The sequence below is a fragment of the Carcharodon carcharias genome, chromosome 31 (assembly GCF_017639515.1).
Source record: "Carcharodon carcharias isolate sCarCar2 chromosome 31, sCarCar2.pri, whole genome shotgun sequence".
NCBI classification, from domain to species: Eukaryota; Metazoa; Chordata; class Chondrichthyes; order Lamniformes; family Lamnidae; genus Carcharodon; species Carcharodon carcharias.
The window spans coordinates 17,606,619-17,620,212 of record NC_054497.1 but is presented as its reverse complement, the minus strand read 5'-3'; the positions used below and the strand labels follow the sequence as shown (position 1 = coordinate 17,620,212).

The window sequence follows — 13,594 nt, the reverse complement described above, 5'->3', positions numbered from 1 at the left end:
TGATCTAACTGAGTGTTGACCCCTAGTCACTGATTATCTTTCTTGGAATAACACTTTTCCCTCATCACCCTAATCAAAATTATTCATAATTTTAGAAACTTTATTAAATCACCTCAATATTCTCTGCTCTGAGTACCTCAAGTCTCTCCCAAAACTGGAATTTCCCATCCCATTTCCATCTTAGTGAATCTATACTGTATGCTTGCTACGGCTTTAATATCTTTTCTATTTTGACCGCTTGAAACTGCTGACAGACTCTAACTGCGGTCCAGCCAATGGTTTGTACAAACTTATCAAGGGATACATTGTGACCATTATCCAAATTAGGAGTTGGAAAACTTAGACCCATCTGTACCGATATTGGTTTCACTGCTTAAGTCATGGTTACTCTCCTTCCCAAGCTACTGAGCACATGGAATGCCCATCACCTTTGCTCGTAGTTACCTTAAGATTGCAGGCAACCTTCGGACAGGCCAACTATCTGCTGCTGGAATTCAGCTAGTCAGATATGAAAGGAAATGGTACAGACATTTTTTTTTAATATAAGCATTTAAAAATATAAGATCAGTTAAAGAAAAGATTGTCTTTCTCAAGGGCAATTAATACTGGCCTAGCCAGCGATGCCCACATCCCATGAAAGAATTTTTTTTTAAATCACTCATATAATCTATATGTGGAGGCTGAAGGTATGGGGGAGACATTAGATAAATATTTCGTATCACTTTTTACAAAAGATGATGGGAGTTGAACTAGCGGGGAATATGGAACTCCATCCCAAAAACTCAACATGCTCATCATGATGAGAATCAAAAATCCCATTAGCACACAACTGAATTTAGTCTAACCGGTCTAAAGTTCCCAGCTTGATCTTTCTCTTACTTTATTTTAAGAAGGATCGGCACAGTAACTTTCCAGTTCCAAGGCACAATATTAAACTGTGGCCAAAGCCTCCATCATCTTATTTCTGAACTATTTCAACAGCTTTGGTGATTCCCTCTGGGCCCTGAGACTGGTCCACCTCCATTTTTGCTATTTTATTAGAATAAATTCCCTTTTGACAGTTATTTTGAACAACTGTTCTATATTCATTTCTAGTTCGCCTATGTTCTCAGCTGTTTCAAGCGGTCAATTTTTAAACGTTCATAAAAAACACTTACTGTCTCCTTTTATAGTATCTGCTATTATGGGGCCTCCTTCCCTTTGACTCCTAGGCCCGGGGGATGTACTGCACTGCCTGAATCTCACCGGCCCGAGTCGGAAGGTCGGGCAAGATACGATCAAAAGAAATTAAGGTAAGCAATTGGACACGGAACGGCAATCTGACGCTGATTTCCATTATAAGGAAGTTCAGGCCCATGATTTGTCCGTGCAACTCTATATCGTGATACACCCTCTTTTTACCATGTAGGAATATATTTTTTGAACTTTATCCAGTTCATACTTGAAGACTTCCACTTCCATAAATTTGTTTTTGCCAATATTTCTTCCTAATTATTTGAGCCAGGCCTACTTATTTTTTTCATTCATATGGTTGGAGAAAGAGTTATAGTTCAATTTTGAGGTTAAGAATCCATTCAATGGCTTCAGTTGTTGCTGTGTGAATGGTTGTGATACCATCAGGGAATGGATCTCTCAGGGCAGGAGTTTAGTATGTGGGTGATAGTCTTCGACTTGGATGACCACAGTCATAATTTGAGTTTTTCCTCACGTTCCACTTGTGGAGCAGTGGATTCATCTTCCCCGGCCCGGCCACAAGCAGTCGAGGGTCGTCCACACTTTCCATGGAAGGTTGAAACCTGGGACTTCACCACTCGAGTCAGTTACTGTTAACTGGATCCACGCCAGTTGGTTAAGTTAAAACTAAAACACAGCTGCTTTCTTTGCTGAAGAGAGCTTATTGACTTAGTTCACAGTCAACACTACTCCAACCCCCCAGTGCCCCAGCTGTCCCCATTTATGGGTGCACAAAAGCCCATCGCCTGCTTAACAATGTAACAGCCATTAAACCTTAACAACGCAATTAATAAGACATTGATGGTTACAAGGTTGTGGTTGGTGATGTCTGCAGTCAACCAGGAGGGAGACGGCAAACATCACAGGTCCCCCTGTTAAAGCAAAATTTTCAGCCTGAAAATCTGCAAACGAACGCAGTCAAGAAAGCAACCCCGGACTCTCTATCCAAGCAGTCAAGACCCGCTGGAAAATAGCTTACTTATATCTTTGACTCTTTGTTGTATTTTCTCCTGTTGACCCTTCAATGCCGTGGTTACTATCTCCCAACTGTTCTCCCATTCTCACATCTGTTGTTTGCCATTACAAAAACAGAATTACCTGAAAAAACTCAGTAGGTCTGGCAGCATCAGCGGAGAAGAAAAGAGTTGACTTTTCGAGTCCTCATGACCCTTCGACAGAACTTGAGTTCGAGTCCAAGAAAGAGTTGAAATATAAGCTGGTTTAAGGTGTTGTGGGGGGGGGGGGGGAATAGAGAGAGAGAGAGAGAGAGAGAGAAGTGGAGGGGGGTGGTGTGGTTGTAGGCAAAAGCAGTGATAGAAGCAGATCATCAAAAGATGTCATAAACAACAGGACAAAAGAACACATAGGTGTTAAAGTTGGTGATATTATCTAAACGAATGTGCTAATTAAGTTCTAATTAACTCAAGTTCTGTCGAAGGGTCATGAGGACTTGAAATGTCAACTCTTTTCTTCTCTGCCGATGCTGCCAGACCTACTGAGTTTTTCCAGGTAATTCTGTTTTTGTTTTGGATTTCCAGCATCCGCAGTTTTTTTGTTTTTATCTCTGTTGTTTGCCATTAGTTGATTCCCCAGAACTAAATCAAACAATACCCAATCTTTATAAGAAGAAGAGTCATATGGACTCAAAACATTAACTGTCTTTCTCTCCACATACGCTGTTAGACCTGCTAAGTTTTTCCAGCATTTTCTGTTTTTGTTTTAGGTTTCCAGTGTCCGCAATATTTTGCTTTTATCCAAGTGCTTAATTCACTGCCACTTCTCTTCCAAGAATGCCTACCTTGGAGAAGTACTGTTCTACTGTCCAACATTTGTCTCTTTTGCCCCATTCACCTTCATTGCTTTCCATTTCCCTCCTGGTTTTTGACAAATGTGTTTACCAAAACTCGCTTTTGCAGCCATATTTCCTTCCTCAGCGACTGTCTCTGTCTCTGACTTACTCCATGTGGATTCCAACCGAAGTTCCATCCCTCATGTTTCAAACCCACCCAGGATAACAGGTATCTCCGGGACGTACAACGTTCCCCGGACTGCTGTTCTCGCCGCATCCTGATACCCAATCTTTGTTGTAGTTGAAACAGACTGATCTAGGAAGCAGTTCTGGATGCATTTTAAAACACCTTACCCACTTTGACTATCAGCACCTTTGTTTCACTCTAACACAAAACCAAAAACAGATGCTGGAAGTCTGAAATTTAAAAAAAAAAAGTTTTTTCCCATCTAAGCCTTAAAATAGCATTAAAATACTGCATTCCTCTTACTATGGACTATGAAGTTATATTTCTACAATGTTTCAAAGGCGATCCACACACTCAGATTCTAATGGGGGCCTGCTGAAAGAAGCAGAAATTTCCTTCTTTTCCTTACCACATTCAACCAGCCTGTGCAGAGTCTGTCTTACTCACCATGGCGTGCAATTCCTGTACCTTGCTGAAAGTAGACATAGTTGCTGAGCAATTCTGGCAGTACACTGGAGCACACGTCTGTGGCTTTGCTGCAAACCAAAACAATAAGTGCTAGAGCGCTGTAGTCAACAAGGAACAAAGCCTGAATGTATTTCACTCAGACTGCAAATACACAAGTATTTTATGCAGTTTCTATTACAGCTCAAAGGTTAAAAAATAAACTATATTCTGCAGGAGCTTAACCTCACAGTGGAGCACCTCAAACATTCGGGGCTGGATTTTTGTGGGACCTTCCAAAATGACAAGCAGGAGCCAGATCCAGGAGCCGCCCCCGCACCCCCCCCCACCCCTATTTCTCACAGATCCTATTTTTTCCGGAGGGTGGGGCTGGGGCGTGACTACAACATGTTGGAAACCTGAACTCAGCAGGACAATTTGAACTGTGCGTCGAGTTCAAACAGAACCCAATTTCACTGGAGCAAGATGGGAGTTACAAATTCTTAGAGAAGTCGTAAATGCTCTTGAAGGGCAGATAAGGTCTGTAGAACTGTCAGGTGTCAAGTTATTTAAATGGCCAGCCTTTTAAAAATTAGGGGAGAAAACTGCCTGCCTGGGTCCATTGAAAAAATTCTGTTCTAGCAGTTTCAATTGCTGTTTTTTTTCGACATAACCCAAAGTGCTATCATTACAGCATTATTAGTAGTTGACAGCTTTTTAAAAATTTATTCGTTCATAGGATATGGCAAGGCTAGCATGTATTGCCCTTGAGTGGGTAGTGAGCTGCTTTCTTGAACTGCTGCAGTCCATGTAGGTACACCCATGGTCAGGAAAGGAGTTCCAGGATTTTGACCTAGTGACAGCAAAGGAATGGCAATATACTTCCAAGTCAGGAGTGTATGGGGTTTGGAGTTGAACTTGCAGGTAGTGGTGTTCCCATGCATCTGCTGCTGTTGTGCACAGTCTATCATTATCAAAGTGGGGGCTGTAAGTTCACAATTTAGTTGACTTCGCATCTGTTCTGATGATGCCACTTTCAAAACCAATTCCTCTGACATGTCTTGCTTCTTCCTTAACCGAGGTTTTCCACCCACTGTGGTTGACAGGGCCCTCAACCGTGTCTGGCCCATCTCCCGCGCATCCGCCCTCACACCTTCCTCTCCCGCCCAGAAACATGATAGAGTCCCCCTTGTCCTCACTTATCACTCCACCAGCCTCCGCATTCAAAGGATCATCCTCCGTCATTTCCACCAACTCCAGCATGATGCCACCACCAAACACATCTTTCCTTCACCCGCCCCCACCTCCTGACTCCCCAAAGCCTGTCCACCATCCACAAGGCACAAGTCAGGAGTGTGATGGAATACTCCCCACTTGCCTGGATGAGTGCAGCTCCTACAACACTTGAGAAGCTTGACACGGTCCAGGACAAAGCAGCCTGCTTGGCACCACATCCACAAACATTCACTCCCTCCACCATTAACACACAGCGGCAGCAGTGTGTACCATCTACAAAATGCACTGCAGGAGCTCACCAAGGCTCCTTCGACAGCACCTTCCAAACCCACAACCACTACCATCTAGGAGGACAAGGGCAACAGATAGATGGGAACACCACCATCTGGAAGTTCCCCTCCAAGTCACTCACCACCCTGACTTGGAAATAAATCACTCTTCCCCACTTCTGACCTTATGATGGAAGGAAGGTCATTGATGAAGCAGCTGAAGATGGTTGAGCCGAAGACACTACCCTGAGGAACTCCTGCAGTGATGTCCTGGAGCTGAGATGACTGACCTCCAACCACAATTGCCTTCCTTTGTGCAGGTCAAAATCCTGGAACTCCCTCCCTAACAGCACTGTGGGTGTCCCTACACCACATGGACTGCAGCGGTTCAAGAAGGCAGCTCACCACCACCTTCTCAAGGGCAACTAGGGATGGACAATAAATGCGAGCCCAGCCAGCGAAGCCACAATCCTGTGAGTGAATAAAAAAGTATAGAGCCTTGATGAAACCATACCTGGTGTGTTCTGTACAATTTTGGTCTCCTTACCCAAGGAAGGATATACTTGTCTTAGAGGGTCTGCAATGAAGATTCACTAGTTTTGATTCCTGCAATATGAGGCTGCCCCATGAGGAGAGATTGAGTAGAATGGGGTGACAATCTTTGGAATTTCAAAGAGTGGGAAATGATCTAATTGAAATGCATAAAATTCTTAGAGGGCTTCACAGGATAGTTGCTGAGTGGCTGTGCCCCAGGGCTGGAGTGTCCAGATCCAGGGTCATACTCTCAGGATAAGGGGTCACTTAGGCTGCGATGAGGAGATCTTTGCTCAGGGAATTGTGAATCTTTGGAATACTCTGCACCAGGGGCTGTCGATGCTCCGTCGTTGAGAATAGAAGTTTGGACACTAAGGGAATCAAGAGAAATGGGAATAAGGCAAGAAAGTTGTGATGAGGTAGTTCAGCCATTATCTGACTGAAAGGCAGAATAAACTCGAGGGTTTGTATGGCTCCCATTTCCTAAGTTTAGATGAAAGCAAAAAACTGCAAAATCCGGAAATGTGAAATAAAAACAGGAAATGCTGGAAAAGCTCAGCAGGTCTGGCAGCATCTGTAGAGAGAGAAACAGAGTTAATGTTTCCAGTCAGTATGACTCTTCTTCAGAGCTAAAGAGAAGTAGAAATGTGATGAAATTTATACTGTTTGAGAAGGGGTGGAGCAGGTGGAGCAAGATAGAAGGTCAGGGATAGGTTACAGCTAAGGAGAGATTGACAAAAATGCCATGGACACAAGACAAAGGGAGTGTTAATGGTACTGGCAAAGAGTAAAGAAGGTCCTGATAGTGGCATAAAGGTAAGATAGCAGAAGGTGTTAATAGCAGAACAAGGGTCAGTGCTCTGTGAAAGCACAATATAGAAGCAAGATGGCACTGTGGGGTGAGGGTTTGGGGAAAAAGGATTTTAAAAAATGAAGAAACAAATAGAATAATAACATTTAAAAATAACTAAATCAATAAAAATTGGATTAACAAAGGAATGAAGATGGAGGAAAGAGTTCATGGTCTGAAGTTGTTGAACTCAATATTCAGTCTGGAAGGCTGTAAAGTGCCTAGTCGGAAGATGAGGTGCTGTTCCTCCAGTTTGCATTGAGCTTCACTGGAACAATGCAGCAGGCCAAGGGCGGACATGTGGGCATGAGAGCAGGGTGGAGTGTTGAAATGGCAAGCGACAGGGAGGTCTGGGTCATGCTTGCAGACAGACCGAAGGTGTTCCACAAAGTGGTCACCCAGTCTGCGTTTGGTCTCTCCAATGTAGAGGAGGCCGCATTGGGAGCAGCGAATTCAGTAGACTAAATTGAAGGAGGTGCAAGTGAAGCGCTGCTTCACCTGAAAGGAGTGTTTGGGCCCTTGGATGGTGAAGAGGGAGGAGGTAAAGGGGCAGGTGTTGCACCTTCTGTGATTGCATGGGAAGGTGCAGTGGGAAGGGGATGAGGAGTTGGGAGTGATGGAGGAGTGACCAGGGTGTCCTGAAGGGAATGGTCCCTACGGAATGACGACAGGGGGGGGGGTGAAGGCAAGATGTGTTTGGTGGTGGCATCATGCTGGAGATGACGGAAATGGCACAGGATGATCCTTTGAATGCGGAGGCTGATGGGGTGAAAAGTGAGGACAAAATCGGCAAACCAATCCCATGTCAGGCCTATGAACTCTGGACTCTTGGTTATGTCATTATGAATTATATTCTTAGAATTAATAAACAACTTTCAGGTAGGATTCTAAGGACTGACTGTTATGCGACAGATACAGATCAGGCATGACATCCCTTACTGTCCAATAACTTTCTGACACTGTCACACAGAAACAGCGAGCAACTGCGTGTGGTATGGAGGCTTCCCACTGCCTGAAAAACAGAACTCGGAGAAACCAATGGAGAACATTTTTAAACTTCAAAATGATGGAAGCTGGCAGAGCAGCCCAGTGTCAGAAGCCTGAGCCATTTTCAGATTCAGGCCTTACCGAGTGGTCCAGCAGCCTTTCTCCTCTCATCAGGTGGTGGAAAATATGCTGTGGCCATGTGGAGCTGAGCTGGTACAGCAGGAAGTGGCAAGACATAGCCAAAGGTTTCAATGGGGTCAGGAGGACTTTTTCAGCTACTTAAGCAGCTCACCACCCATGTGTAGGAGTATGATTTAGAGAGTGGCATAGTGGTCATGCCAAAGGCCCAGGCTAATGCTCCGAGGATATGCGTTCAAATCCCTTATAAATAACAAGAGAATAATTTATTTATTTTAAATTGCTTCTACCTCCATTTCTAACCCTCCTAAAAATTCCACCTGGTCTTCTCAGGGCTTTTGCCCAAATTTTCACTGTTGACCATTTGTTTCTCAGGTAAGGACTGGGGGATTTTTTTATTCTTTCATAGGATGCGGGTGTCGCTGGCCAGACCAGCATTTGTTACCCATCACTAATTGCCCTTGAACTGAGTGGTTTGTTCAGCCATTTCAGAGGGCAGTTGAGAATCAACCACATTGCTGTAGGTTTGGAGTCACGTGTAGGCCAGACCAGGTAAGGACGGCAGATTTCCTTCCCTAAAAGGACGTTAGTGAACCAGATGGGTTTTCCCAACAATCAATGATAGTTGTCATGGTTACCAAGACAGATTTATTCATTAATTGAATTTAAATTCCACCGCTACTATGGTGGGATTTGAACCCATGTCCCCAGTGCATTAGCTTGGGCGTCTGGATTACTAGTTCAGAGACATTACCACAACATCACCACTTCCCCCTATGGAAATTGAAAATTCCCACGCCCAGTACAGGATAATATTAACACTGTATTATGTGACTTGTACTGTACAACATGTGCTCTTAGTAATAAATTATGTGGTACAGTGATTGTAGGATCAGTGAACCTTAATGAATTTTAATATTTACCATCCTTGACGTTGACCAGCTTCCCCAAGTTCACCAACACCACGTTGATGTTCCCCTTCAATTCTTCTTTCTCTTGCTTCAGAAATGCTGGCAAAAAAGGAATGAAAGATGTTAATGTTTCAGCAGCCAATAAACACACTGCAGTGTGAGGCACCAACGACATAAAGCAAATACAATAGTAAAATGTAAATAGTAAAGCGTTCTGGAACAGCCCCTAGATGATGATTCAAATCACAGTGGAAACTTGCAAAAGTGAATGCAATTTAACCAGCCAGATTGTCATAGAAACATAATTCAGACAATAATATCCTTTAGGGAAGAGACCCCTTCAATTAACTGAGTCAAGTCTCTGTATCAAACATGAAGCAGTCAGCAAGATCTCGGCATATTAGGTAAAGAATGAAGCTTTTTCAGATATTGGCAGTTGGTTCACCAGTGTGTGGGCATGGTTGCACAGTCAGGTGGGGAGAGCCCTGGAAAAGGTGCCATCAAGGACAAGGAAATGGAAACATTTTACTGACCACTCTTCCATCCCTGAGATGAATCAGTAGTTCTCCATGTTGATTATCACTGGTGGAGGCGGTGTGTACTGGTATTGTCATTGGGCTATTAATCCAGAGACCCAAGGTAATGCTCTAGGGACCCGGACTGAAATCCCATCACGGCAGATGGTGGAATTTGAATTCAATAAAAATCTGAAACCGTTGTCATAAAAACGCAAAACAAAAACTAAAAATGCTGGAAAAACTCAGCAGGTCTAACAGCATCTATGGAGAGTAAAACAGAGTTAACGTTTTGAATCCATATGATTCTTCTTCATACGGACTCGAAACGTTAACTCTGTCTTTCCTTCCACCGATGCTGTCAGACCTGCTGAGTTTTTCCACAATTTTTTGTTTTTGTTTCAGATTTCCAGCATCCGCAGTATTTTGCCTTTATATTATTGTCGTAAAAACCCACCCAGTTCATGAATGTCTTTTAGGGAAGGAAATCTGCCACCCTTACCTGATCCACCCTTATGTGACTCCAGACCCACAACAATGTGATTGACTCTTAACTGCCCTCTAAAATATCCTAGCAAGCCACTCAGTTGTAACAAGCTGCTAAAACGTCAATAAAGAATGAAACTGGGTGAACCACCCAGCATCAACCTCGGTACTGAAAACAACAATGGCACAGTCCCCCCACCAACATCTGGAGGTGTCATGATAGTATAATAATTTTCATAATATTTTTATTGTAAATTAGGTTTGTTGTAAAGTAGGTTTATTGGGGGTTGTGTTGTTCTGTGTGTAAGAGATTTAATTACATTTTGTAGCCAAGCAGACTGTAAGTTGAAGTTATCAAAAGTAGTAAGGTGTAGAAGTGTCTTTAATATGCTAATGAGTAATGGATGGAGCCTTAGCATGCAAGTTATGAAGGAATTTACACTTTTAGATAGATGAAGGGAGATTTGGTTTTCAAAGGGATCTGAGTCTGTTTACAAATAGCTAGACAAGCAAGGCAAAGGAACGTGTTTATTTTACCCAAGGGTTACTGACAACATATATTGGCGACATGAAAAGATTTATATTATGAGAAAGGCAAAGTTCCAAAGACATGTGGAAACAATGGAATTTACATACTAAAAAGGGAGAAACATATATAAAGGAGAACAAGGCTTTGTGTCAGGGGAGGGCATTATAAGATCTAAAAGAAGTGTGTGAAGCTTCCAGTGTTTGTGTATAAGCCTGCTGTCTGAAGCTGGAGAGAGCCAGTTTGAATTTCACTGTCCAGGGCATCGTGTTAATTTGCTGGATCTGTTTAAAATCTAAAATCTATTTCTGGACCATTGCCTTAAAGGGGGTGTAACTAGAAGCCAGGTTAATGAGGGATTTTAGAAGTTTTTATAGTAGTAATTTGTAGTTCCAATGCTTGAAACCTTCTCTTTTGTTAATAAATATTTTAATTTAGGTTTTTTTAAACATCTGAAAGTCTTGGTGGACTTATTACTTCTGAACTCAGGGCACGCATCTCGAAATAAATTGCAAAACCATTGTGAAAGTGCGATCAAGTTTCCCTCATGGATTTGATCCTCCTGGCACACATCATATGCTGCATCATAACAGGGGGCTTGTGCTGAAGGAGGAGTTGTCCCACAGACCAGCGAAGCACCAGCCTGACAGAGTCATCCTCACGGAATCATACCTTCCAATGTCCTAGATACTACCATCACCATCCATGGGTATGTCCTGTCCCACCGACAGGACAGATCCAACAGAGTGCCAACACAATGGGACATAGTCAGGAGGGATTTCACTGGGAGTCCTCAATATTGACTCCAGACTCCATGAAGTCTCATGGCATCAGGTCAAAGATAGGCAAAGAAACTTCCTGCTGATAAGCATGTACTGCACCTCCACTCCTGGTGAATCAGTGCTCCTCCATGTTGAACACCACTTGGAGGAAGCACTGAGGGTGGCAAGGATGCAGAATGTACTGTGGGTGGGGGACTTCAAAGTCCATCACCAAGAGTGGCTCAGTAGCACCACTACAGACTGAGCTGGCCGAGTACTAAAGGACATAGCTGCTAGACTGGGTCTGCGGCAGGTGGTGAGGGAACCAACAAGAGGGAAAAACATACTTGACCACATCCTCATCAACCTGCCTGCCGCAGATGCATCTGTCCATGACAGTATCAGCAAGATACAGTCAGCACAGTCATTGTGGAGATGATGTCCCGCCTTCACATTGAGGATTCCCTCCATCATGTTGTGTGGCATGACCATCGTGCTAAATGGGATGATTTCGAACAGGTCTAGCAACACAAGGTTGGGCATCCATGAGGTGCTGTGGGCCATGAGCAACCACAATCTGTAACCTCATGGTCCAGCATAACTCCACTCTACCATTACCATCAAGCCAGGGGATCAACCCTGGTTTGATGAAGAATGCAGGAGGGCATGTCAGGAGCAGCAGATAACCAAAAGATGTCACAGACAAAAGGACAAAGAGGTGTTGAAGGTGATGATATTATCTAAAGGAATGTGCTAATTAAGGGTAGAAAACAGGACAAACAAGATACAGATAGTCCTAGTGGGGGTGGGGTGGGATGAAGGAATACTAAAAAGGCTAAAAGGTAGAGATAAAACAATGGGTGGAAATACATTTAAAAATAATGGAAATAGGTGGGAAAAGAAAAATCTATATAACTTATTGGAAAAAACAAAAAGGAGGGGGAAGAAAGGAAAGGGAGTGGGGATGGAGGAGAGAGTTCATGATCTAAAATTGTTGAACTCAATATTCAGTCCAGAAGGCTGTAAAGTGCCTAGTCAGAAGATGAGGTGCTGTTCCTCCAGTTTGCGTTGAGCTTCACTGGAACAATGCAGCAGGCCAAGGACGGACATGTGGGCATGAGAGCAGGGTGGAGTGTTGAAATGGCAAGTGACAGGGAGGTCTGGATAATGCTTGCAGACAGACTGAAGGTTTTCCTCAAAGCGGTCACCCAGGCTGTGTTTGGTCTCTCCAATGTAGAGGAAACTGCAATGGGAACAACGAATGCAGTAGACTAAATTGAGGGAAGTGTAAGTGAAATGCTGCTTCACTTGAAAGGAGTGTTTGGGCCCTTGGACGGTGAGGAGAGGGGAAGTGAAGTGGCAGGTGTTGCACCTTCAGTGGCTGCATGGGAAGGTGTCGTGGGAGGGGGTTGAGGAGTAGGGGGTGATGGAGAAGTGGACCAGGGTATCCCAGAGGGAACGATCCCTGCGGAATGCCACCAGGGGTTGAAGGGAAGATGTGTTTGGTGGTGGCATCATGCTGGAGTTGGCGGAAATGGTGGAGGATGATCCTTTGAATACGAAGGCTGGTGGGGTGATAAGTGAGGACAAGGGGGACCCTATCATGTTTCTGGGAGGGAGAGGAAGGTGTGAGGGCGGATGCGCGGGAGATGGGCTGGACACGTTTGAGGGCCCTGTCAACTACTGTGGGTGGAAAACCTCGGTTAAGGAAGAAGGAGGACGTGTCAGAGGAACTGTTTTTGAAAGTGGCATCATCAGAACAGATGCGACGGAGACGAAGGAACTGAGAGAATGGGATGGAGTCCGTGACACCCTGGTCCACTCCTCCATCACCCCCTACTCCTCAACCCCCTCCCACGGCTCCTTTCATGCAACCCCACCCCCCAACCCCATTGCAAGGTATGCACCCCCGCCCATCACCTATAGCTCCTCATGGAACCCCCCAGCCAAAGTGTGCCTCCCCAAACAACCCCTATGGTCCAATTTGTTTCAATTAATTTATGGGATGTGGGCATTTCTGGTTAGGCCAGCATTTATTGCCCATCCCTAATTGCCCTTCAGAAGGTGGAGGTGAGCTGCCTTCTTGAATTGCTGCAGTACCTGTGGTGTAGGTAGTTGTTAGGGAGGGTGTTCCAGGATGCTCCCCCATGCCAAGCTATGACACTTCTATGCCCATTCACACATTATATACTGTATAGGACCAAAGACAGGAGGATGTGTAAAAAAAGCTTTAAAAAAATTCATTGATAATGTTCCACTTTCTAAAACAAAGCCCTTTTTTACAACAGCCCAAAAAAAGCATCAATCATCCAGACTCCTTAAAGTATTAATAACTGAAGCTGCAAGATTTGAAACCTCTATCTGGTGTCAATAGACATTCTGAAATTGACAACATAGATCAGAGAACCAGAGCAATCAAGTAATGTTTTCTCCAGGGTTCAGGTGTTCCAACAGGCTAATGTATTTCTGGGCTCTCAGTGAAACTTCATTATGATGTTGGTTGGGAGCCCGGAAACCCATTAGAGTACTAAAACGGAAACCATTGGGGTGGGGGCGGGGGGGATGGCGTTTAGTGGGTTGGTGGGGGACATACCTTGGCATTGGGGGTATGAGGGGCCATAGGGGGTGGGGGAGGAATGAGGTGGTATGAATGGAGCATGGGGCATGGGGCATGTGTAGGTGGTGAAGGAGTATGAGAGGTGAGGGATGGAGGACTTTTCTGTTTTTA

General features: G+C 44.2%; 1 protein-coding gene across 1 annotated transcript in view; it reads right to left on the bottom strand.

Annotated features, from left to right (window-relative positions):
* LOC121271521 (circularly permutated Ras protein 1-like) overlaps positions 1-13,594 on the bottom strand; it is a 113,176-nt gene that overhangs the window by 84,906 nt on the left and 14,676 nt on the right. The window contains exons 5-6 of the mRNA XM_041177502.1: positions 8,591-8,677; positions 3,657-3,745 (exon numbers count right to left, since the gene is read on the bottom strand). Of these exons, the coding sequence (XP_041033436.1) occupies positions 3,657-3,745; positions 8,591-8,677 (176 nt within the window). The remainder of the gene's footprint in view (positions 1-3,656; positions 3,746-8,590; positions 8,678-13,594) is intronic.